We start from the raw sequence: 26,584 nt of genomic DNA, 5'->3' as shown, positions 1-26,584 counted from the left end.
TGCACACACAAACATGGCCGAAGCCCCCAGCCCAACAGGGTGAAAACATAAAGAACCCCCGCAAGGCATGACGGTCGACAGCCGCTGCCCCGCCTACGCCACAATATTTATTTTTTTGTAAACAAAGGTTTTGTCTGTTAATCAAGTGTTTTTGCATTGTAACTGTCATATAATTATTTCAAAATTAATTGGGGTAGGATGAGCGGTAGACATGTTGTATGGTTGGTGTGCAGTGGTGTTTGCACAGGTACAGTAGTTACTGTAGATACCAGGATTACCAGGTTTAATTTAATGTTTTAACATCAAACTCTTTTTGAATCCAGCTTTCATATTTTTAAAACGACTGAATTGTGATTTAGGCGGCTCAGTGGCTTAGTGGTTGACTGTTGACTTGCACCTCCAGGGCCCATGTTCGATTTCTGCCTTAGGTCTGTGTGCATGGAGTTTGCATGTTCTCTTCGTGTTTTATGGGTTTTCTGGGTACTATGGTTTGCTCCCACAGTCCAAAGACATGCTGATTAGGGTAACTAGCGTTCCCAAATTGCCCTTTTAAAAATCCCATTTAAAGCAATGAATCATGCTTTAAATACATTTATTTTAACAGGAAAACTAATGTGTTGCTGAAGAAAATGTAAAAAGCATTTTAAGTTGTGAAATAAGTCCTGTTTTGGATGTATTTGTCAACACTCTGACGTCTAACGGTGTTAACAAAATTAGATGTAGATAACGTCCGAACTGTATGTGTGTGTCAGTTTGTTTTTGCATAATTTGCTACAGTAAATGCATATTTAATGTGCTTAAAATTTTTCTAAAAATTACCCCAAATGTAATATAATGTAGGAAATACAGTACTGTTATGATTGTGACCACAGCAGTATCAATGTCAAATCTTCAAAATATAAAAAATTATCAAACTTACAAGAACCTGAGCAGTTGAACAGGTTATAGAACAAACAGGGAGTAATGAAGGAATTTTGGTTAACCACACGATTGTCTGAGTTGATTTACTTTTTAGAAATGTCTAATTGGTGTTTACTCAAACTCAGGACACAAATTCATCAACAAACTAAAAATTAGTGTTAAAAAATGTAATAAATAATTTTTAATAGCCGCCAATTAATTAACATGAACTTATTTTACTATATTTACTTTTTTTATTTTTTTTATTTTAATCAGTTAATTAGCTATTTGAAAATGTGAACCCCTGTTCTAGACAATGTCAATTTTTCAGGTCTAGTTAAATCAAAATATTAATTATTTCTGAATTTTACAGAAAAACACAATATTGTGTTTTGTCCCAGTTCTCAAGAATGACTGATACACATACACACTAGATATACTGTATGTACTGTATATGCACACTGGGCCTCAGGGAGTCTTGCTGAATTCTGACTTTTCCGCCTACCACCTGCACTCTGCAGATCCTTTTCTGTTTTTTTCTCACTTTTCTCACATTCCGTTGCTCCTGGTATGGTGTACATGTAGCTGGTTTTCTTAAGAGAATTCACATGGCTAATAAACATACACATATGCATGCATGCACACACACACACACACACACACAAATTCACCCCAGTTATTCTATTACCAAAATCATTTTCTAATAATTTTTGAGACCTGAGAAGGTAATTTAGGTTGTGACTGCTGATATTTTACGCAGTGTAAATGTGGTGTGACCTATGAGGTGACACCCAAATGATTCTTACCAGAATGTGTGTTGATTATAATAATTACCACAGCAAGGTTACGTTCCTGAACCAGAAGAGCACAGTGTCATTGCCATTTTTCTATAGCAGAATGGAAAAGGTTTAACGGTTACATAGACGATAGGTTTATATTTATGCCTTTGTTCTGCTACATTATCATTCTTATAACAACTCATACACAGTTATGTATGATAGGTGCTCTATATAATCATACAATAATAAACTGATGAATAAGTATAGTTGTTACTGTATCTACCAAAGAAATGCAGGTAACCTTTAATATATTGAAGCTTTCTTTTAGGAGATTATTTGAAAATTATGAAAAATTGTTATCGCCTTGTAAAAGTAGAACTATATACAGTCATTCTATAACCAACATCTTGTCATGTTACAGAGAGCATGCAAACTTCTCTGTACTGTAGACTTGAGTATCACAATATTCTGTAATGATAAATGTAACTATGATCAATTAAAAAATGAAATTATATTGTTTATTTATTAATAACAAATTGTTATCATTTGGAAATTGCTTAAATATAAAAATAGGCTAAAAATGTTAAAAATGTATGTACTTTGAGTATTATTGTTATTATATGTATTTATATACAGTAGTCACGTTAGCAGTTGCATCAACATTTGCAGTTAAAGAAATACTAAAATCCTAAAAAACAACAAAGGAGAAAGAGCGAGCTCAGCACTTCTATTACTTGAATTCTTAGGCCTAAGAAGCATTTGATAGCCTTTTGTATTTATTCTCAGTTTTCAAATCATTTAAATTTTCAAATCAGTTTACATTGTATTTAGTTGATTCGATGCTTATGGTAAATTGAAACATGAGGTAAAATCTAGAAATAATAACAGGAAAGTGACATATAATATAAATAATATAAAGTAAAATAAGTATTATTAAAAGTTTTTGTTTTTTTCAATTATTGGTGTGGTAAGATTGTTGTAAAATAATTAATTGGGATAGGCATAGCACATATGAAGTACAAAATAAATAACTGAATTAGTCAAATTAATCATCATTATTTTTGATCACATTCTCTGTCTGTCTGCCTTTCCAGCTCACTCCAGTTGGCACCACCATCTTCACCGGTTTCTCTGGAAATAATGGAGCCATTGACATTGATGACGGACCAAATGGCCAAATTGAATACGGCATCCAGTACAACCCCAATGACCCGGTAGAGTGCAGCTCAAATACCAAAAAATATCTATCTATTTTTCTGTCTTATGTGCAACATAGAACACAGTATCTATGCTTCTGTCTCTTTGCCTTCTTTAACTTGTTTTTTTCTCTCTCAGATGTCAAACAGGACTGTCCAGGTGGCTAGCACCCTATCTGGTAACATTGTCCTTGCGGAAAGACTGAACTATGAAGAAAGGACGCGTTACCTGATCATAGTCCAGGCCAATGTAAGAACTTTTGGTTTTGTAACAGTATTCTCAGTACCTTGAATTAATCTTAAGTTATTGGGCTAACAAGTTTTCCATGAATGGCAAAATGTATTTTCATGTTTGTAGTTTTATTTTATTTATGTTTTGACAGTGCTACAGTATATTTTAGATTAAGGCAAGATGTTTTTGAAATTTGGCATGTTATCAAGACTGATTCATTGTTAAACAAAGCAAGGAAAGCCACTGCATTTGTTTTAAGGTTCCTTGTAGGTGTTTACTGGCTGATTTTAGTGTATTCATCAGATTTAGAGTAATCATTAGTGTTGAAATATTCCACACCTACGCAACAGCCTTTATGTTTTCTTATCCGAAAACATGAAGATGGCTTTGTTCTACAACAAAGATTGAACATGCAATGTCGTCTAGAAACTGAATCCTGGCTCCAGGCAGACCCTTAGCGCTGCTAAGCTCCATACTGCTTTTAGTGTGCCCTTAGGCTGACCGTGCTATTCATTTTGATGTTACATCAGAGTAACTGAATAAATGCCCAGGCATGCCTTCATAAAGCCTGGCAACCTGCAAATCTGCCTAATCAGTGTGGCTGCTCCATAAAGTTACTGTCAAATGAGCACACTACAGTGGTTTTAGCAGTGGAAGATGATAATAACCTCACAGTCACAAGGGTATTGTTCATAATTTACAACATTCTACCATTTATTTAAAACACTGACTAAAAGAAGTAGATTTGTCATTTTTTTATGTAATTTCAATCAGGCTCAACCGTTATGAATTGAAATTATGCTGTAATATTCTGAGGACTGTTTGAGTCAAACTAGGCCTTCTTTATTTGTAATAAAATTTTTGTGAATTTAATTAAATTAAAAGTTATTTGTATAGCGCTTTTAACAATTGACATTGTCTCAAAGCAGCTTTACATACTTAAAATAATTATTTAAGTTTGTATGAAATGTGAATGTGTATGAATCAAAATATTCATACACAGACTGTCCCTGATGAGCAAGCCTAGGACGATTGCGACAGTGGCAAGGAAAAACTCCCTGAATGAAGACATACAACCGTTTGACATTTAGACTTTAAGCACAGTATGCTGATGACACTTTTAGCCGCAGTAAAACTTTTAAATGGTCATATGTTTGTGAACATATGATTCAGTGGGTCTAATGGCTAATCCTTGAAAAGCGATGAATAAGGTCTCACCAACTTGCAGAAGACATGCTTAATGGTATTAGTGTACTAGGGGGTTATATAGAGAAATAAAAGTATTTTTTCTCTCATAACTGTGTTCTTTTATTCTACACAATTAAAAGCACTTCTTGTACTTTATGCTATACCTGCTTGAATAATTAATATAAAAAATGTTGTTTGCACTTCTTTCCCAGGAAGGCAAAGCCTACTAATTCTGTTGCCTTTTAATTGGCTCTCCGTCTATAAAAAATAATTCCGCCATTATTATATTCTGTTATTCTGTTATGATTATGATTATATATATTAATATAATTATTACACCAGTCTGTAATCTAGCCAGCTACATTATGACTGAGATGCTCCATCTCAGTAAAAGCAATTAGATGTGTGACCAGCTGCTTAGAATATTTGATTTACTCTAAAACAAATTAAGGTACTATAGACAAATAAATTAATCAGGTCAGCTGATTGATTGATTGATTCGATAGTTCAGGACTGGAATTTCCTACAAGTTTACCTGAGCCTCCAATAACTACCTGGACTCCATATTAACACCAATTAACATCAACTGTTATACTGAACTGCCTGCCACCTAACACACAGTATGAACTCAGATCAATTCCTGCTATCCGTTATCACCCAGATGAGGTACAGTACCTTAGCTAGCCTGCCTCTGAACATCAATTAATTTTGAAGTTTTTTTTTATTTCTTTATTATTATTATTATTATTATTATTATTCTGCAGTTAGCATTTTAATGCAGCATGGTGGACCAGGGGATAACAGAAGAGTATTGAATAAAGACTCTATAAGTGGATCTTTTATAGAGCCACTGAAATTCAAACAAGCTGTGAAAGTTTTAAATCAACACTGGCGATTTAACTTTGAATTTGATCTTGCGCTTTGGTTATAATCTTTGCCCATGTTTGGGCCGGTTTCCTACCAGCTTTCAGTATTATACCAGTATGTGTATTGGTTAGTACCTCAGCTTTTATTCCTGTCAAAATGGACGCTGGACAGCTTCATATACAGTAGGAAGCTTTAAGGGCTCTTTTTTTGCTTCTGTGGATGCCTTACTGTAGAAAACCTGTAGCAAACCCTAAAATCCATTTTGTTGTTTTGTAAGAATTTATTTATATATTTAATCTTTTTTTTTTTTTTTATAAACACTTGCATCTCCATAAGAGCCCCAGTGGTGTACTGTACTGATTGGGGTTCTCCTTCTTTCACCATGATGCCAGACTGCCTGCAGGATCTATGAGTCACAATTTAAAATGCCATGCTTTTTTAGTCTATCTTGTACTTTGGGACAGGAGGGAAAATGTAAAATTCACTCACATTCAAAAACGCTTTTAAACTTGTTCATTGAATCTTTGGGACTCTGTCTCTGGTGGACAAAAGTTTCTAAAAGCTTCATAAGTTTCAGGTAGTGAGAGTGCTTATTAGTGGAATGCTTTAAAGAATGACCATTATTAAAAAGGTGACTAAATAACTTTATTCATTTTTGTATTTTTGTGGCATGCTCTCACAGCATCACTATATGCTTTTACTCTCTCTCTCTCTCTCTCTCATTGTTAATTAAGAAAAAATGAAACTAATTGATTGCACTGAGATTCCTCCACAAATCAACTGAAGGTCTAGTACCTTATTCAGGAGCAAATTTTACAAAGTTTTACAAACCCTGTAGTTTTCCTGTAACTTTGTCATCTTTTTTATCAATTTTATTAATTTTTTGTGGTATTATGGCTAAAATTATCAGTTTAAAACTACAATTCAATGTATTTTCCTGACATGAATATATATGTCTGGCTTAAATCTTCCCATTGTTATACCAAAATATTTAATGAAACTATCTTCAATTACTGTTATATTTTAACCTAATAGGATCATTGAGATCCATTACAAAGTCTTACCTCTTCTCTTAATTGCATACAGCAGTCAAATCATTCACACAGATTCACACTTAACCATGTGAATTATGTGTTGATGTGAATTGTGTTGATAAAGGAAAGATGTGTATGTGGCTTAATTGGGTTGATATTCTGTAGAATCAGAAGATGTGAATGGGGCCTAGAAAACAGTGAATGCAATGCCAAGTATGCCAGCTAATGTTTGTGTTTGTGTGTGTGTGTATGTGTGTTTTTTTGTGCATTTTGTAGGATCGTGCTCCATATCCAGCCAGCAGGCACACTGCTACTACAACGCTGACACTGGATGTATTAGACGGAGATGACCTGGGTCCCATGTTCCTGCCCTGTGTTCTGGTCAATAACACACGAGACTGCAGCCCTGTCACATACCGTGTCTCCATCCCTGAACTCATAGAGCCGGTGAGATCTCAACCCATCCAACAATGCTTTTGCTATGAATTCAGCAGGGACATGTTTTCGCTTTCCATTAGCTGTTTTTTTTTTTCGTTTTTTGTTTTTTTGAAAAGCTACTTTCATGTACCTGGAGAATCAGGGGGTGTGACTGCAAAAAACAAACAAACAAGAAACAGCCTTGAAGACCCTTTTTTACTGAGCAATGCTAAGCTTGCTCTCTCTTACAAAACAACCACAATGCTTGTTTAATGTACAGCTGAAGCCATCTTGTCATTTTTCGTGAAGAGCTGCTATGTCTGGAGTGAACCCGCTTTGGATCTGTTCATGTGAGAATAGAGAAGTTTTGTTAGAGTTCAGCATAAAGCTCAAATATCCTGAGGGAGAGACTGTGAGTTATTACCTTTGAACATTTCCTTTGTAAACAAATACATTAGAATATTATACAAGTTTAATTCATTTACAGAAAAAACAGGAAGATGATATCCTTTGCATTACAATACTTCGACGCAAGAAAATCCACCATAATGTAGTTACAAGTGCTCTCGTCAAATTTTCGTCTCAATTACAAAGTGAACTACATCATCTATTATATATATATATATATATATATATATATATATATATATATATATATATTAGCTGAGGAGATTTATCCATGCTAGTGTAGTCAAGTCAAATAAGTGGGTTTTGATATCATTTTAACCATGTACAACTGGTACAGTATGGAGTGAAAGTGATACAGTGTTTCCTAAGGACCATGGTACTAATGGTACTACATGAAACAATACAGAGCTACAGGAGCCCTAACAGAACCCTAATTATAGTCTGATGGCTTGGAGGAAGAAACAGTTATGCAGTCTGTCTGAGGGCATGAATGTTTCAGTACTTTTTTTCCAGATGGCCAGAGGGTGAAGTGTTTGTGTATGGGGTGTGTGTGGTCATTTACAATGCTGGTGGCTTTGCGGATTTAGCTTCAAGATGCCAATGATCTTCTCAGCTGTTCTCACTATCCGCTGCTTGCAACCAGAGATGGTGCAGTTTCCAAGTGATACAGCCACTCAGGATGCTCTGTATAGTCTCGCTTTTGGTGGATAATTTTGCTGGCAATTTTTCTATCTTTTTGCATCATCTTCTTTTGCAACTTATGACAAAAATGTTGTCATTGGATGTCTTGGGAACTTACCCAGTCCTGGTCCTGAACAGTTCCAGAATTTTTCTCTCTGATCATCCTTCATTTCCCAATCCGGCTAGTAGTTTACTGTAGTTGGTGTAGTTTACAAACTTATTTTTCCATTTTTTGTGAAGTTAATGGTAAATGAATGTATCATTCTGTTGCTGCAGACATTAATTAAGGAGTCTTTTTCTAACATTAATTACCAAATTACCTGTTGATGAAAAGTGTAGCTAATTCAGTGTCCAGCTTCTATCACCTTTGCAGTCAACAGATTTATACTGTATATATATATAAAAAGGAATAATCCTAGGTTTTCATATCTTTTCGTGTCATTATATCTTTGAACACTATTAAAGCAATTATATCTTTGAACACTATTAAAGCAATCCATGCACATCATCATCACAACAGCAGGTGATTGCTGGCTGTTTATACTGAATTCTTAGCTGTAAAGATGAGGGATGTAAACTCAGCTGAGCTTTACCGTATATCGTTTCCCTGATATTTCTGTTATTTTTAGTAATTACCCAGTAATGCATCAAAACCAATTTTGGAATCCATCATCAGTCAAATTCTGTGCTCATTTACTCGGAGTAATAAAAATGCCCTGATACTAACATCCAGTACATGTGACATAAATCTCAGGTACATTGGTGTGCTAACAAACAAACAAATTAAAATTAACAAAAATCTGAACATACACTATATGGCCAAAAGTACATTTACATGTCAACATCACACCCATACAGTATGTGCGAATTACAAAACCATCGGTATCAACAAGGCGTTGATCATGCTCTTTGGTGTTAAAGCTTCTGAAAAGGCTTTTCACTAGATTTTGAAGTGCTCACATACAGTATACAGTAGCTTATGTCCACATAGTTTTGGCCATATAGTCCATTTCACGGTTTAATGATCAAGCCAGAGTAGAGGATTACAATATTATTAACCAGATAAAACATCTTCATGGTGTAAAAAGAGAATGTTTGTTAGAGACCATAAGGAGATTTAGCATAGTCATTCTGTATTCCTGAAAAGGCACCAGTAAAGCCAGCAGAAAAACTGTCACATGTGAGAGATTTTCAAGTCTGCAAGCAATGAGCTCTGAGACACGTTCCTTTGTATCTTTTATTTGCTGATGCTCTATACTAACGATATACACATAGCGGCAACTAAAATAGAAAGACATGAATAAAATTGTTTAATGCTCTTCATCTTTACTCAAGTAGAAGTAAAAAGTAGTCATCCAGGATATTACTCAAGTAAGAGTAAAAAAGTATTTGGTGACTTTTTCACAAATCTACTTAGGTAAAAGTAAAAAGCATGGTGCAGTAGAAATACTCATAGTAGTACATTTTTTTTTAAATGAATAAAATTGTTTAATGCTCTTGATGTTACAATGTGATAAATGCCAACTACATCAATGAGGAATGCTAGAACAAAAAAGGTTAAAAAGCACCATGCAATATAAAAGCATGAAAAGGTAAAACTGAAGAGTATAGATAGTAGGGAAAAAAAAGAATAGAAGTGAAGGACGCTGCAACACTAGCTTTAACATACAGTAAATCACAGAGCTACTCTTGTTTAATTGTGTAATGGACAGAGCCTGGATTTACTGCACTATACAATGAAGAAAAATGGTTTAGTTAAGAGTGTACATGAAGTTCACCTTAAACTCAAGCTTCTAAATTGCATTGTTGTACACATCCACCATTCCAATGTGAGTTTGTGTTTATTAGATAAACAACCGGCCTGGACGAACGCCAAGGCAATAAGGGTGTAATGTTGATGCATTTGCTACTGTTGCTCCTTTCTTTTTTGTGCAAAACGTAGGTAAAACATTTAATAAGAGTATAACATGCTCTGAGCAAAGCAAGCGTCAATCTACACGGAACACACATAAATCCTTCAGTCGTCATAAGAGAGGATTATAGTGGTTCTTTAAGACAGAAGAGGGTTTTGAAGCTGGATGTACTGTATGTAGTATGTGAGTTCCTCCATGCTATTTCTATTGCTTGCTCAGGTGCATCATAATTTTCTGGAACACTGTTTACCACATATATAGAGATTTGATGAAAAGAGCATAATGGCGGCTGTGCTTCACCTTGCTGTTTGTTTTAGCACAGTTACTTCCTAGTAAATTTGGTAGTTAGAGGCTGTAAGGTGGTGTAGTCTGGGGGCTTGGGCAGTGGTTCTCAAACATTTTCTGTCATTCCCCACTTAAGGGGGTGGGTGAGTTTTTAAGCCCCACTTGTCAATAAAATGATAATGAAATCAGCCAAGTGTACTATTTATTGAAATATTAATTTCTAAACCAATAAGATCAAATAACACCAAGTTCAAAACAGATAAAATACACGTGCAATTGTTATAACAGGCTTATTTTGTCACTTATCTAGAGCTTTCTTTCAAAGAAGTCAAGTGGCTTATTAGCGTGACTGGGGTGTGTTGTTTCTGAGTGTCTTCCTACTTTGTTGGGTCTCGTGCTGTCTGCTGCCAGCGGTTTAAGACACAAAACACACACAGGTCTCTCCTCTGCCCCACCACCCCCACCGTGAATCCAAGAACAACATAGGCTTCATCATGTTTTCCTTTCAGCTGGCTTTTTGGTTGATTAGGCTGATAGTGCTGAATCACCTGCTTTTTTGTGGTCCATGTAACAAATGTATCCATTCATGTTATTACGCTCACTACATACAGTACGCTACTGACCCGGTTTGTGACGGCGGTAAAGTTAGTCGAAAGAGAAATCTCAGAATTCAATAGCTGCGTAAATAAACGCGCAAATAAGATACCCACATATACCGTATTTCCTCTTTACATTGGCTTTAAGCTACATATGCCTTAAATTATACATGTTTAAAAGCATAAACACCATTATTCTCTACAGCGCAACGAATGATTTAGGGATCATCGCAAAATGCCGCACACTAACAAAAAGCGTAGAACGATATTGATCTTCCCTTCTGTTCAGCGCCTGAAGGAGCAAAAAGCAACTTTGTTGCCACACTGGAAACTAGAAATGCCAGACTAGTACTGCCTGATAAAATATTAATTTGTAACAAAAATACAGAAACATCAGCGTACACATTGGAATAAATGAAATTGCATACATAATACTAAATGTTTCCTTATATATTGTTCCTCTGCAATTAACACGCCGACGTTAAACCATTATTGTTGGACTATGGTTCCACTTTTTCTCTTATGTTATATTAATTTACTCGTATTAACGATCCATTTCTTTGCGTGTGATTGTTTAGTTTCGAGTGTCCGATCTTTATTGTCAATAAAGAAAAGCATGAATTGGAATAGGTGCTTTCCTCTTATTTTCCACTAATTCCCTACCCACCTGTCATGTCTGTATTTCCCACTAGTGGGGCGCGCCACACACTTTGAGAACCACGGGGGTCGGGGGTCTAAAATTAATAAGATTTTCTGAACCTTTCATTAAGTTTTACGTTTATGGCTATTTTAATTGCTCTGGCTTTATTAAACGTCCTTGTAGTTTGTAGTGCCATCAACTTTCGTGAGAAGCAAACACAGTCAATGTAACCTCCCAGAAGTGTTAGGAAAAGGGGATATTCTACCATTTGTGTTCTTCCTGTTCCTGCTTTTTATTAGTATTTTATGTCCAATTTTTTCTTACTATCTCTATAAATAGCAGTAGTTACAGTACATGTTGTTAATAAAAGCAGAGATACAGACATTACTAGGTACAGTGCGATATAAAGGCCTCTTTGTTCTTCTCCTTATTTCTTATGTAGGCTTGATGGGAGATGTGTGTATTCTTAAATGTCTCAGGTGGAAACAAGTTACTGATAAGCACTCATTTATCATTTTTATGCACTTCCCTGGTTTTTTGATAAGGCGCCTCTTGGCTTTGGATAAAAGCCTGCTACATCGCAAATGTGTCTTATCAGCCATGCACGCCATTTGTTTGTTTGTGTGTGTGAGGGGGTGTTTTTAATACTTTTTTTATATTTATAGCAAATGTCCCCACAAGGATAGGAATATCATAGAGTTCTGACCTTGTGGAGTCATTGGGTTGATCCAAATAAGACGAATTGCAGCTTTTATTAAAAAAAAGATTTAGGTGTAGACACAGCATTTGGTAGCTACAACGTGAATCGAAGGTCCTCAAAAGCACAGTAAAATAAACCTTAATCCAGAAATGAGGCATAATTTAAAATCTCTTAAGTGTTGTATTTTGATTAAACGTATTTTAGCTGCTGGTTTTATCTATATCTATTCTTTTTAGAGCAAACTGAATCCCCTAAACATGTCACCACCCATCCGAGCGGTGGACCAGGACAGGAACATTCAGCCTCCATCAGACAGACCTGGCATTCTCTACTTTATTCTGGTTGGTAGGTATCCAAGGCATCAAAAATGTGTATATTACTTATTTTATTGAGAAAATGCATGATAATTTGTGTCTCTCTCCTGTGTCCTCTCCTGTCACCTTCAGGCCAGCCAGCTGTCTACCCAGAGTTCTTTTCTTTAAACAAGACCACAGCAGAGCTCCGCCTTCTAAAGCCAGTTAGGAGGGATCTGTATCAAAGCTTCAGCCTTGTCATCAAGGTCATACACATGTTTGCTTTATGTATACTCTTGTCATTATTAGTCTTGCCTATTTATAATATCATTAAAAAGATCATAATTGCTTATGCTCTAGATTGCATTTACCTAATCACTCTGAATAGCATATTGTAACTTATAGGTGAATTTTACATTTACATATACAGTAGCAGCATTATAACATATGAACAGTTGTGCACAGCATAATATACATTTGGCCTATTATCAGCTTATGTGGTCCCATAGGGTGATAACAGAGTTCAGAAATTCTGATCAGAGACCTGAGCGTAAAATATATGACCAGAAAAGTAAATGCAATAGCTTTCCACACGCAACACAGATTTCTTTTTTCTCCTGTGTACAAAACGATGGTGCTGTCTAGTGTATTATTGTAGAGCACATACAGTATATAACCTTTAATACATTTCTTGACAGTCACAAACAGCTATTAACACCTCATAATGACTTTACCTTCTTTCATGTAAAAAGTTTAACATATGTAATGGTGTGTTCTCACAATGACATACACCAAAATCACATAACGACCTATTTCACAGACTGTATCATGGACGTATAGTAACTCATGAGTGTACAGTATTTAGAAACTCCATTAGACTCAACAATTCATATTGCCACCAAGCCTTATCTAATTAAATTGTATTATCACTTACGTTTGACTAATCAAACTCAACCCAAGGATAATTATATAAAAGATGAGCATTTCATTATTCAGTGGACTCTTATCAATCATGATTAGGGTAAATTTGATGGAATAAATAAAATATAAATATAAAAAATATAAACATAAAAAACTAAGTAGAAAACAGATTAGGACTGAGAAAAAAAAGACCTTAAGGACTGAGTTAGCAGTAGAAAGCTGAGAAATGTTATAAGTTTTGTTCACGACTTCCCTGCATATGTGAGATCTCAGCCCTCACCTCAGGAATTTTTGATGTATTTAAATAACATCATTCAGAGCACGAAGGTTCATAACAATGTGCAAAAGTATGCGTAGGCTGGTATGTGGGGGCACGTGTGTGGCTGTATTCCCATCGGCTTCAATCAATATTAGCACATTTTATATGATATTCAGCAGAGTTTAAAGTGGTCAAGAGGAAAGAAAGTACTGGCAAAGGAATTAATCAGAACACACAAACGCAAGCTGTTGACTGTGTGTGTGTTCAGTCAAGTCAAAGTGTGTCCTAATTCAGAACGAGTAAGGCTTAACATGTATGAATGTTCAACAAAAGCTAATAAATTATTTAGAAATGTTCAATTAAATTATTATGTTTGCCCTATAAAGTGCTACATCCGTGTTTATCTGGCTACATTATGTATTACAGCTCCAGAAAATTTAAACCAGCATGTCAGATGCATAAAAAAAAAAAGAAAAAAGAAAGTTTTGTAAAAAATCTGCCATATGCTGCTTAGGTAGATATAGTTCCTTGGCCACTATGTTGGAATCCAAGTACGAATATGAAACTCTAAATTATGTTCTATCATTTGAAGCATTTGCATTAAAAGAAATTCGGTAAATATTTGTGTTTTCTTTCACTTTGCTGAATCTGACAGGATTCCTCACATACTGTGCATCCTTAAATATTTATTTAGCAGCTGATAAGCATTAGCTTACAAAGAAGGATTAACTGCTAACATTAGCTACCACAGCCTGTCAGAGTTTTATTACACCTTAATACAGAATATGAAAATTTTGTATAAATATGTTGTATAGAATCCCTCTAAAGGAACGAATCGTACATACACCATAAGCCAGCATAAGACATAACAGAGCAGTTGTTTTTTTTCCTTTAATTTGTCACCCACCTGTAGAAACTACGTTGCCTTTACAGAAGTCATGTGTGGAATCATCAAGGCTACTTTTAATTATGGAGATAACATAAGCTAATTTAACATGTTCGGGGATTATCGGTTAATCTATTCAGAACACCCTTCAACGTAACCAACGAAGACATCACGTCCTCTGTCTGTTAACCTGATAATGTAAGCACCTTAATACGTGTTGCACATACTGCAAAAATTTCTGGAAAAATTTATTATATATTAATCAAAAAGTGATACATTATGAAACCTATATCACTGAAATCTGTATAACTTAACAAATAAAAACTGAATAAATGGGATTTGATCAGTGTACAAGATGAACACAGTCATTCCGAAAGAGATCGATAGTATGCAGATTATGTAAAATACCTAAAAAATATATGTTGATTACTTACAAATTATTATTATTATTATTATTATTATTATTATTATTATTATTTAATATCGTAGGTGCTCCAGTGAGGTAGTGACAGATGGTAAATTTCGCTCGCAGTGAAGTGATAAACCATTCAGTCATTCATTTATTCATTCATTCATTCATTCCCTACACCATCCGCAGTTCCCTTTCAATTGAGCAGTTTTGCTCCCTATGGTTTGGAATCCCACTTAAGATGGCTGAATACGCTGTGCAGTCTGCTTCGCATGGAACTACAAGCTGATCAGAACGCAGCATGCATAGCGGTGTTTGAGAGGCATGTGTGTATAAACTCCATAAATGGACCAAAGGCATCCTCACCTATACAACTCAAAGAGACACGTTCACTGGCATCAATTTAGGATCAAATGAAATGAGTTAACATGCACTGGGTCAGGTTATGTGTTTGCCTTAATCCTCATGCAGCTCTCCATGGTGTTGAATCTCTCTCCTGCTGAGCTGCGAGTAAGCTGCCAGTTTTATACAGAGATGCCCAGATTCCTGGGTATCATCACCACAGCATGTTTACCCCCTGCTGCCTTTGTTTGCTTGTTTGTTTTCCTATGGGTATCTGTTTGTGAGTAGGCGGAGCAGGATAACGGTCACCCACTGCCTGCGTTTGCTGACCTTCGGATAGAGGTGCTGGATGAAAACAACCAGGCACCGTACTTCCAGCAGCCATCATACCAGGGTTTCATCAGTGAGTCGGCCCCTGTGGGTGGCACCGTGTCAGGCAGAGCCAACCTCACAGCACCGCTGGCCATCATTGCCCTTGACAATGACATAGAGGAGGTGAGCACGTTATTCTTCACATTATAACCCCCGGCAGAAGCATGGTTTGTGTTGGTGTTGCCCTATGTTTTTATTACATCTGCTATAGTGGCAGTTAAACAATGTCTTTATGTTCAAATTTGTGTGTTTCAGCTTCAGCCAGGGGCTGTACCAGTAGGTGATTGTATTGTGTGTTGTGTGTTTGTTTCTGTGTTTATTACCTTACTCTTGTAGTACTTTGCTTGGTTTGGGGTGAGACAAATGCCATTAATTAACTCATCTGAAGAGGCAGTGTTCCAGGAAATTACATTTAGTGTCTCTTTTCACACTACTTAAAAGCAATTACATTGATCTTTCCAAATGTCAGGACAGTTTGCTCTGTGAAAAGTCATGCAGAATGTTTTTATTAATAAAAAGGTCCTCAGGCAGCATGGTGGTGTAGCAGGTCGCCCCAAGATACCTGAGCTCAGGTTACTGTCTGTTTGGAGTTAATTTGCATGTTTCCCCATGTCCATGTTGAACATCCTCCAGGTTCTCTGTTTTCTCTTCACACCTCCTAAAGCATGCAGGCAGCTCTGTAATGCTGAATTGCCCTTATTGTAGGTGTGAATAAGTGTGTGAAAGTGTGTGCGCACGGTGCAACTTTCACTATTAAAGAGGCCTTTCATCCAGTGTATAATCCTGCCTTGGCTACACTGTTCCTGGAATAGGAAACAAGGCTTCCTCTGCAATGTTTAAATGTTGGGATGGTGGGATGGTTAGATACAGAAGTCAGAACATCTGTTATGCGAAGATGATCGATCTCTCCCCAACCAAGAGTGCTATGGATTATTCACAAATTGTTACACTCATGGGTGATTACTTTATAATGACATCAAAGCTATTTAAACATTTAAACAACCAACATTTGAGGCTACTTGTATTTATAAGGGCTACTTCTAGAAACTGTACAATACGCTACAGGCTGTCTTTAATGGTCATTCAAAAGTAGACAACAATGCGAGACTATGGACAGAAAAGCAATTACAAATTAGACCCATGTTGTATTGATTGCTCAAAACCAAATTAACTTTAATGAGTTCAACTCACTTACTCAATTGACCCTTATCCGCGAGCTCTCTCTGGTCGTGGTCACCTCTTCCAATTAATTTTAGGTAGATGGGAAAAGGATTCCAAGTCTGTAAGGTTGATGAGGGTCTGCAAGTCTTTGTTGGAAAGCTGATGCACAGCTTAGTCGTGTTCTCATTTCACATGGAGTAAGTGGCATTCTGAATTACACATCAGGAAATGCAGACATTCAATTATGGTTGACGTGATGGGACATATGCTGCTCCAGCAGTGCCAAATTCCTGCATGCCCTGGTTATTCTGTTTCTGCCTAGGACAATTCATTGTCTCTTCTCTTTATTGACACTCTTTTGTCAAACCTCTGCAGTTCTTCTGACACAGCCATAGTATGAAAATAACCAAGCGCCTGAACGCCTACGTACTCTGTCATTTATCACAGTATGAGGCTTGATCTAACATGTTGAATTTAAAAGAAAATGTATGCTAATGCATACATTAGCAGTGTTTGTCGCTTTCTGTGGTCTATATTTATGCATTATGTTTTGGCTTGTCTGTCTGTCTACATGATCGTTTACGATTCTTGTTAGCCTGAGATCTCAAGAACAAGTGTTTCGATGTTTGTAGGATTTAAAGGGAATTATCATTGTTACCAGCCAATAAACTGATTTTATTTTAAGGGTATTGAGGCATGCAAATTAGTACAGTAACAAAAGGGAAAATTGATTTTTTTTTTTGGTGGATGCGTCCCTGTTGACACTGCTAGTGTCGAGTTCTACTTGTTTAAAGTCTTTAAATGCTTTTACTGCTCATTAAGCTGACGTGCTGTTTCAACACAACTTTCATTCGAGACAGCATATGACTGAGCAGAGTTGAGGTTTGAAAGTTTAACGCAAGAAGACAACAATCACAATCAAAATGTCTTAAAGTTTCATCAAAAGTGTGCTTTTATCATTTAAACAATCTGAATTAACATGTTTCCTTTGTGATAAGTACATTTAAACAAAAACATTGGAAATGGCATGTTTAATCACTAATCTAAGAGAGAAGTGTGTTTGATTTTTTTTTCATGGGAGGAGAGCAGTGGCAGCATAATATTCACTTTGACTTTGCTGGCTTAATGTGTTACTGCCAAGCTTCCACTGTTGGGAACTTGAGCAAAGCTCTTTTTCCCTTTCTGCTTCAGGGGTGCTGTATCATGACTGATCCTACACTCTGACCCTAGCTTCCTAACTAGCTGGGATATGACAGGGGGAAAAAAGAAGAAATTTGACTGTGCTGCAATGTAACAAACATTTCCTTCTAGAGACAGGTGTTCACTGTGCTTATTGCCCTGGACAGAGATTGGGAGTATGAAATTCTAATTGTCTAATAGCATCTGTGTGTCCTGGTTGCTATAAAACCAGAATTGTCACAGTAATGGCCCTTTATTGCCTGCAACATTGTTCAGATGTTGAAAGACACTGAGATATGGCCATCTTTCAAAAAGACCCCTCCAGCTTATATGTGCTAAAATTTTTTCCACTCAGTGTGAACGCTGAACCTTTTGAACACTGGCAAACTCACTTTAAACTGTTTCATTTTTCTAAAACACAAAGCATGTTACAACTCAATACTCTATCTAGTTTCGCATTCTTTTTTTTTTCTTTATAATATGTTCTTTTTTATCGCTTCATACTTTCTGTGATTAGTGAGAGTGGTTAAGTCTTCTGAGAGAGATTGATGAGCTTAGCTGGATCAATTTCAATTTACATGCAGACTCATGCAGAAACTAACATACTCCATAATTAAAGCCAAACTATACCACTAAAACGTCTGATATGTTTCTGAGATTTATTTATTTATTTTTTATTTTTTTGTTATTTGATTGTGTGTGCATGAGTATAAGAGATTTTGAAAATGGGTGAAAAAGTTGGCTTACAACATTCTTTACCCCTCAGAGTTTTTTTCCTCTCTCATTTTAAGAGTAAAGACCCACAGGTGAGGATAACTCTGAGCGACTACAACACCGTCTTCTCCATCACGCCGACTGGGATCACACGTTACCTTCTGCTGATCAGACCTGTGGACAGAGAGATACAGACGAATTACACCTTCATGGTATGGACCATCCTGCCTAAATTCACACACACACACGTACGCACAGTCTTACTTAGGATGGAACTCGCATGACTTTCAGTGATATACTGAGCTTAAGTGAAGACAATAACCACAGCTTTTTGCTGTTAGGCTTTGGTTTATTAGGATTTGTTGCAGCTTTGAAAACATCAATATCTCAAGCATTTAAGCCACAAATCAGCATGACATCCCATGGTTGACAGAACTAAATGAACCATTTGAGAATAAATCAAATGGTAAGAATGAATGGTGCTTGTTTTGGTGGCTGGCTGTTTAAGCTGCTTCTCTGCTGATCTTTTATGCTGAGCGGGGCTTTACTTTGAAGCTGCTCCACTCTCCACGGTGTTCTCACTCTCCCAGAAATGATTAATCGGCCTTAAATGTCTAGTTAGATCAGAGGAGGTGCAACAGGGCTTGGATCTTTCTGTTTGATAAAGAGGCGAGTTTCTGTCCTTGTCATTATAGATGGGTTTGTTTGGAATCATGTCCATCGGACACTTTTAATGCCTGATGGTATAGAGGATTGGATCCTAATCAGGCACATTAATGTCTTTGATCTTCTTAATAATAGGCTGCTTATCAACACGGGACAGGATTCCTGTTGGATACAATTTCATTTATAAAAGAAAGATTTGCACTTAAACGAAGCAGCATGAAATTAGCTGATTGTGTTTCTGAGCAAGATAAACAATTATGCTTAATTACGGTTGCTGGAGTTGTTGTGCACATAATCAAACTCTTTTCCATTTTAATGCTTGTGTTAAATCTACTTAATGCTGGTGTTAAATCTATTTTAGGTGAATTTGTTTTTCTCTTTGCTCTTTAGAGTATTCAGCGCCCTTTCTTGTTTGGTGTCTTCATTTTTGCTATTCTTCTTCTCGTTTAGCACAGTCACTTTAATCGAGGACATTATTAAAAAGTCTGTAAAGGAGCAAATGTAAGATTACAATCCCCCCACATAATGAGGATATGACTGTGGGACGTCTAACAATAAATATTCAGGTGTCAAACAATCTCCAGTAGCAGGAATGAAAGAGACTGACAAAGGCTAAGACACTAAAAGAACATGTATCTTTTTCAATACATGAGCTGAGAGGATGTAGAAAAGAATGTCATTTTTTTGTAGAGTCTTGGCCTTTGCCAGTCACTTTCTTCTGCTGCATTTGGACTGAGATCTACAGAGGAGCATTTAAATATGATAGGCCATCCACAGTTTTAAAAGGCAGTCACATCCTCATGCTGTCATTACAGTGCAGTTTTACAGTTTCTTCCTTTCACACTTTTGAATACTGTTCCTGATTGTACTGATTAAATGAGAGTGACTGAAACGTCATGCTCCGAGAAATCTCGTGTTCAAAGCGAAAGTCTAACCTTCAAAACTCCGGAGTAGGCGAACATCTGAAACACACAGCAGCAGTCCATTGTGTCAGAAGGCTGCTCCTTTCCAGCTCCTTTTAACTATGTTAGTTCTTCAGTTCTATAGTTTTGATCTGGATAAATGAATTATGTTGTGGGATGAAACCATGGTCTACAGGCTAAACAAGGAAGACTTGTTATATTTGGTTCTTAAATAATGCACATCATTCACATAGAATCTTTATATATATAATATAATATATAATATATATATATATATATATATATATATATATATATATATATATATATATATTTTACAATACACACTGTCACAAAAAAGATTTATATAATCAGGATGAAGATATATACGGTATATATGGAGATATATATGGTATAGCCATTATCTCATCTTGTTACAATCACTTTTCAGTACAAAGCAGTAGGGGTATGATGGTACATGTAATCATGCAGTACCATACGGCACATGTTTGGTTCAGTGCACATTGGGATCCGAGTGAATAAATTATAGATTTAACCAAAGCTGGTCATTTTCTCCATTAAGTCAATTAATTCATTAATTCAAATACATTTTTAATATAATTTTTAAAATGTTTTAATTGAAATGTAGTGCACGTTCATGAGACCTCTGTGATTAAATTGATTATGCCATTTCCTTCGTTGTCCAATTTTAATTAATAATTTATTAAAACTTTTTTAATTATATAGGTAAACTTACTACTGTTTAGTGGTCTAAAACTGATGAATTCCTTTAAACATAGCACAGCTTTCACACAAAATACAAACTACTGCCATCTTCTGCAAATACTCAAGCCTGGTATTGTTACTTTTTCCGCTTCTTTCATGTTTACAGGCAGTTGGTACGATATGACCACTAGTCAGGAAAAACAATGATTGTATTGCTTTATATGAGACATGACATTTAAATGGTCAACACAGATTACAGTATTTGTGCAACTTCACAGCATGTAACACAGCAACAGAAAGTAAACAACAGTAAACACTTTTTTTTGTAACCTACTGAATCAAATTTCAAATGCCCAAAAATTAGATTGAATGAATTAAATTTGAACAGGCTACTTATGATTCACAGCAAAATTATATTATATATAACAAAGAATCATCTACGTTGATTATTATAAAACTAATACTTGTATAATATACAGTATTACTTATTTAAAAGGAAATTGTACAGTAGTCCAACTGAAATTTGCAAAAAATACCACAAATTGAATTTTTAACAACAAATTGAAATTTAGTTGTGAAAGACAAGACATGCTTCCCATAAAAAAAGGGTTCAATGAGTTTTGCACAAAAAGTAATTGTACAGTCTACAGTCAAAGAAAGTTTTTAAAATTATGATTTAAATATTCATTATTTAAAAGAACCACTGTTTGACTATTTATTATGCATATTGCCGTCCCCCTGCCGATTTTTTTATTTATTTATTTATTTATTTATTTATTTATTTTCAGGAAAGTATGTAAATTCCTTATCTGTTCTTTATATAGGGTCTTATTTTTTTTTATTGAAATTTTAGCCCCAGTTTGCTCCCTAGGCAATGACTAATGGCCAGTTTCTGACTTATAGGTAAATTAATAAGAAATACAATTTCATGGTTTTTTTCCACCTCACTGTGTTAAAAATATACTGAGCTATGATTTAAAAACTACGATACATACTGTACCAAACCATGGCTTTGTCAGAGGCGTAGAATATTAAAGAAAGCAAGAGGAGCAGGACCCAGATTACAGCGCCAAAAGGGGGCGTGGCACGTCGGTTGAGCACTTCCGTGTTTCTGGGGGAATCCCAATGACGTAATACAGGGTTGGAAAAACAGGTCAAAAAGCCAGAAAAATCAGTCCGCGGAGCGTGAATCAAAAGGGAGCGTGGGCGGGGCGTGTGTAAGAGACAGACGGAAGAAAAACATGAGCATGTGAGGGAGAAGACATGACAGCGTGGGAAAAGATGGGAAAAGACGGCGGTTAGTGATGGAAATGTGATGGACTTTTTTTAAGGATAAATTTGTTGGATTAGTTGGATAAAATATTGTCGTCAAATGTAAACTGTCTATGTTGAAAGACATGTAACAGCCAGCATGTGTGTTTCTTTCAGTTATTGTTAATTTTTTATGTCACATTTTGTCCCATACAGTAATATAAGCAGTGAAACATATTGTTTAAAACTAAAATCTGGTAGTCTTTGCAGTAGTTTTACAGTCATACAGTCTACAGTGTTTGATGATAATTACTTAATAATCTAAAAAACATGCTTACATATTATATATTCATATTATAGTGTATACTGTATGTAACATTTGCTAGTACTGAACATGAGTCTTATTCCCCAGGAATTTGTTCACAGCTTGTAAAGTAGTTACCCTATGGAACTTGTCCTGCTGCTCCTACAGATGGTGGCCTCTGATGGCGTACAGCAGAGCATGCCTGTAACGATCAACATCATGGTTATTGATGCTAACGACAACACGCCCACCTTCTCTCAGGTCTCCTACAACATAGAGGTGTTCACTAACATGCAGGCTGGAGAGACAGTAATACAGGTACATGAACAGTGCCTTTAAATACATACCCATAATAAAATGTTTCAATATTGTTTCAATAAATCTCTGCTAAACTATTTGTTCCAACTCTGCAGTAAATATTGTGTATTATGTAGAGCATAAAGCAATGAGTCATCAAATTTCAAAATAAATCTTTTCTAGACTTTGCACATTTTTACCAATCAGAAACTTTATGGGTGGTACATAAATAACTACCTGTCTGATGTTACTGGATGTTTCATCACCCCTATTGTAAATTATTCGGGAGCTGTTCAGCTGAACAAGTGAAGTGCTGTTTCAGCCTCTTCTTTGACACATCAGCTAACTTGCAGCGGGGGATGACTGTAAGCCACATGAGTGAAGCTTCATCAGTTTGATCAAAGACAGCTTCCACACCAGCCTTATTACTTTGTCTTTTGAAGTTTCCCATTTACCAAAGCGTACAGAGTACCCACTGGTTATAGCTAGGCACGATTCATGATGCTTTAATTACAAAAGTGTAAACTGGACACTATTCCATTTGTCACATTTAAAGTGAATACTATTTATACTTAAATAGACATGGTAAAATTTGAGAACACTAAACTTTATATGCTTTATAACTGCACCTGTAATTCATTACACATATAATCTATTATTTTTCCCTGGCTAAAGCCATATGTCTCCTCATGGAGGGCACTTATTTTTACCAGTTTTTCTCAAGAATGATTTTCGCAAATGAGGAGCACGCTCGTAAGTCTGAGTTGTTCCTAGGTCTGACAAAGTAAGTCTTATACGCATTTGACACGAATATACAATATAAAGCATACCAATTTATTTAACTAAATCTGTCCCCTTTTCCGCCATCATGTGGACAAAAACTGCAATAGTGACTATGGAAATTAAGCTCACACAAATGAACCAGTGTTGTCTCCGCGCCTGTAAATCGCTAGGGGAATCCTAGACTCCATTTTGTCTCAGAGCTGTTTTTCACTTTCCTGGACTGGATTATTCACCATCAGGACAGCTTTACAGAACAGCCATTTTCTATCATGGAGCTTCCAGTGAGATCCATTGAAATTAGTGAGGCCAAATTATTTCTCCTGTTCCCCCACACGCACACACATATAATATACTGTACGGGACATTTTATACATTCACTTAAACACTGAAAATGTTGGTATCTGGTGCACTGAAAATCGTAACTTACATGTAGTGTTATAAATTTCTAAGCACAATGTGGGACTTGATACTGTAGGTAATCATCAGAATGCCAATAGGAAATGCTGTTCTTGTATTACTTGTCTTTAATTTATTCTTAACGAATCAGCTTTCAGAAATGCTTACAGCTAATTTAATTTGCCTGTGGAATAAGCACCCTTAGAAATTCCTACCTCAGGTTGTGCTCAAAACTTTAATGATTGTTTTTTAATTTATGTTTGAATTTTATGTGATTAGGATAAAAACATTATAAATTGACAGAAAAATTAGAAACACAGTTTTTAGCAAATTATTTTGCTCTGGCACACAAGGTTGTCTATAACAAAATGTTTAATTTGATAACTGCTACATATCCTTTTATTAGAAGCTTTGAACTTTAATATTCTATGCAAATTACAACATGAGATAATAATGTGTAACATTCTATTTCACTTCCAAATTTATTCTTCTCTTTTTCCCTTTGCTCCTGCTCTTACTTGGTCGGGATTTATAGTATTTGGGAGCCATGATGGACTTACAGCAATATTTTTCGTAAGAAAATTAAGCAGAAAGATAATGTTAAAACACTCAACTCAAGAGATGTGTACAAGAGATGATAGACACACATTGTGTATGTGAAGCTGTTGTATTTGATGTGTCTGGACCTGTTTGCTTTATTTTGTTCTGTATTGGGATTTATAAACTGTATTATAACCTTATGGGACTGCAGATGTTCATTTGGTCGGGTGACAGCTGTTATGTGGCACATACCTATACTATAATAAGGTGCCGTCATCAACTGCTGAAGTGAAATTGAAACTGGTAATGGAGGAGTCTGACGATGCCTGTAAACTAAAATTTATAATGTTTATAATGTTTCTCGTAAATCCTCAATAATGTTAGGTTTTAAGGTTGTGTGCAACCAAACTCAAAACTTTTTTTCTCTTGTTTTTTTATTCTTGTTTGCTACTAGTGACTAGTGACTCACTCACAAAAAACACAATCAGAGCATGAGTTTGCGCAATTTTTTATTAAATCTCAGCCAGTATTGTTTATATTAAATTGCACACTTAAATAACTACAAACACAACTGCGTGCTGATTTATCATTGTGACAAAACTATGGGAGGTGGAGTTACAGTCTGACTCAAACAAAATAAAATATTCTATATTAGATTGCAATACTTCAAAATTATCCCTGCAAAAAAAAAAGTACTGTACTTTTTTCAACCCTTAAAAATATGTGATGATGTTTGTATGATAAACAGTTACATTTAATGTTTTGTTTATTAACTTAAATTTTCTGCATAGATACTTACTTTAAATTTTATCTAAATTTAGATTCATAATTAGATCTTATGAAGACCATACTTGACTAAAGATGCCTTTATGATATTATTATTATTATTATTATTTTTTTTAAGTGAAGTTAAGTTCAGCCTTTATTCATCACACATACATTACTGCACAGTGAAATTCTTTATTCTTCGCATATCCCAGCTTCTTGTAGGCAGAAGTCAGAGTGCAGGGTCAGCTTTTTTTTTTGACGGCGCCCCTGTAGCAGACAGGGTTAAGGGCCCAAGAGCAGCAACCTGGTGGAGCTGGGGCTCGAACCACTAATCTTCCGATTATTAAATCAGAGCCTTAACACACTATGCCACCATTATTATTATAGCTGCTCTAATTTTAAAGCAAAATGTGGTACAGTGGATGTTGACATTTGCAGGCGGATTAGCTAAGCCATGCACAGGAAATGAGTTGCAAGTGTTTACATCCTTGGCCCTTTGCCTGCATTACAGGATAAACATGCCCTGGTTTTAAACAAACCAAAAACAGAGAGCCTCTTCAAATTGATGAAGTGGTGTGTCTAGGGTGTTATTTTTTTCCAATGAAACTTTAGCAGCAGTTTTCTCCCTAGGCAATGACTTAACAGGTATCACTAGCTTTGTAAGTCAACCTTGATTTTGTCACCCTCAAAATACTTACGCTGTAAACAAGCTATAACAACGCTTTCTTTAGATCTACAGACAGCACCCGATTCTTAATCAGTCAGCCATTACTTTAGCACTGCCTTTGCTGTGACACTGCCCTGATTCTCATAGAGCAGAGAAATCCCACAGTGCTTATCAAAAGTGTGAGGAAATCTTAACATTCTGAAATGTTTTTAACTGCTATATGATTTTCCCTGACCTCTGAACACGTCCAAAGCTGTACAAGAAACGTTTAAAGAGGCAGGAGGCAGGTCTGTGTGTAATGTAATGCCCTGCTTTGTCACATAACCTTAACCCTGTCGTGCTGTGAGGATGAGTTAAACTGAAAGTTTGTGTCTGGCTACTTAGCAAACCTCTGGGAAGCTTTACACAAGGTCCTTGTGATGCAGTTCTAACTATGTCGTGCATTTATATGTTTTTTTTTTTCCATTCACCATCTATAGGCATGGGGGGGGGGGGGGTCGGTGGGGATGCGATGGTGGGGGTACCGCTGTAAAAATACAACAGTGGAAAATTGATATACCGTAGGATACCATAGCCAGAGTAATTGCCTCTTTTATCAGGTAAACCTGTTGTAGAAGTGCACTTGAAATAACAGACTATCAAGAGGTGACCTAAACTGTCATACAGTTTATTTCCCCCATAAGTGGAAAGTGATCATCACAGGACCACTGGTAATAATATTCTATTTGGGTGGTGGACTATTCACAGTGTAGCTGAGACATTATCATGGCATCTAGTAGAGCACTGCATTTATGGGATCCAAGCACTTTTAATGACCCCATTATTAAATACATCTCATATGAGTACAGTTAGAGATAAGGGGCTATTCTGTACAATATAGTCAGTCTGTGACTGCAGTTGCCTGGATAGTTG

General features: G+C 36.0%; 1 protein-coding gene across 1 annotated transcript in view; it reads left to right on the top strand.

Annotated features, from left to right (window-relative positions):
* pcdh15a (protocadherin-related 15a) overlaps positions 1-26,584 on the top strand; it is a 232,779-nt gene that overhangs the window by 96,635 nt on the left and 109,560 nt on the right. The window contains exons 7-14 of the mRNA XM_053502509.1: positions 2,774-2,893; positions 3,015-3,125; positions 6,473-6,643; positions 12,073-12,181; positions 12,283-12,395; positions 15,235-15,441; positions 18,450-18,584; positions 22,390-22,539. Of these exons, the coding sequence (XP_053358484.1) occupies positions 2,774-2,893; positions 3,015-3,125; positions 6,473-6,643; positions 12,073-12,181; positions 12,283-12,395; positions 15,235-15,441; positions 18,450-18,584; positions 22,390-22,539 (1,116 nt within the window). The remainder of the gene's footprint in view (positions 1-2,773; positions 2,894-3,014; positions 3,126-6,472; positions 6,644-12,072; positions 12,182-12,282; positions 12,396-15,234; positions 15,442-18,449; positions 18,585-22,389; positions 22,540-26,584) is intronic.

This window comes from Clarias gariepinus, chromosome 8, assembly GCF_024256425.1.
Source record: "Clarias gariepinus isolate MV-2021 ecotype Netherlands chromosome 8, CGAR_prim_01v2, whole genome shotgun sequence".
NCBI classification, from domain to species: domain Eukaryota; kingdom Metazoa; phylum Chordata; class Actinopteri; order Siluriformes; family Clariidae; genus Clarias; species Clarias gariepinus.
This window is presented reverse-complemented; position numbering and strand designations above follow the sequence as displayed.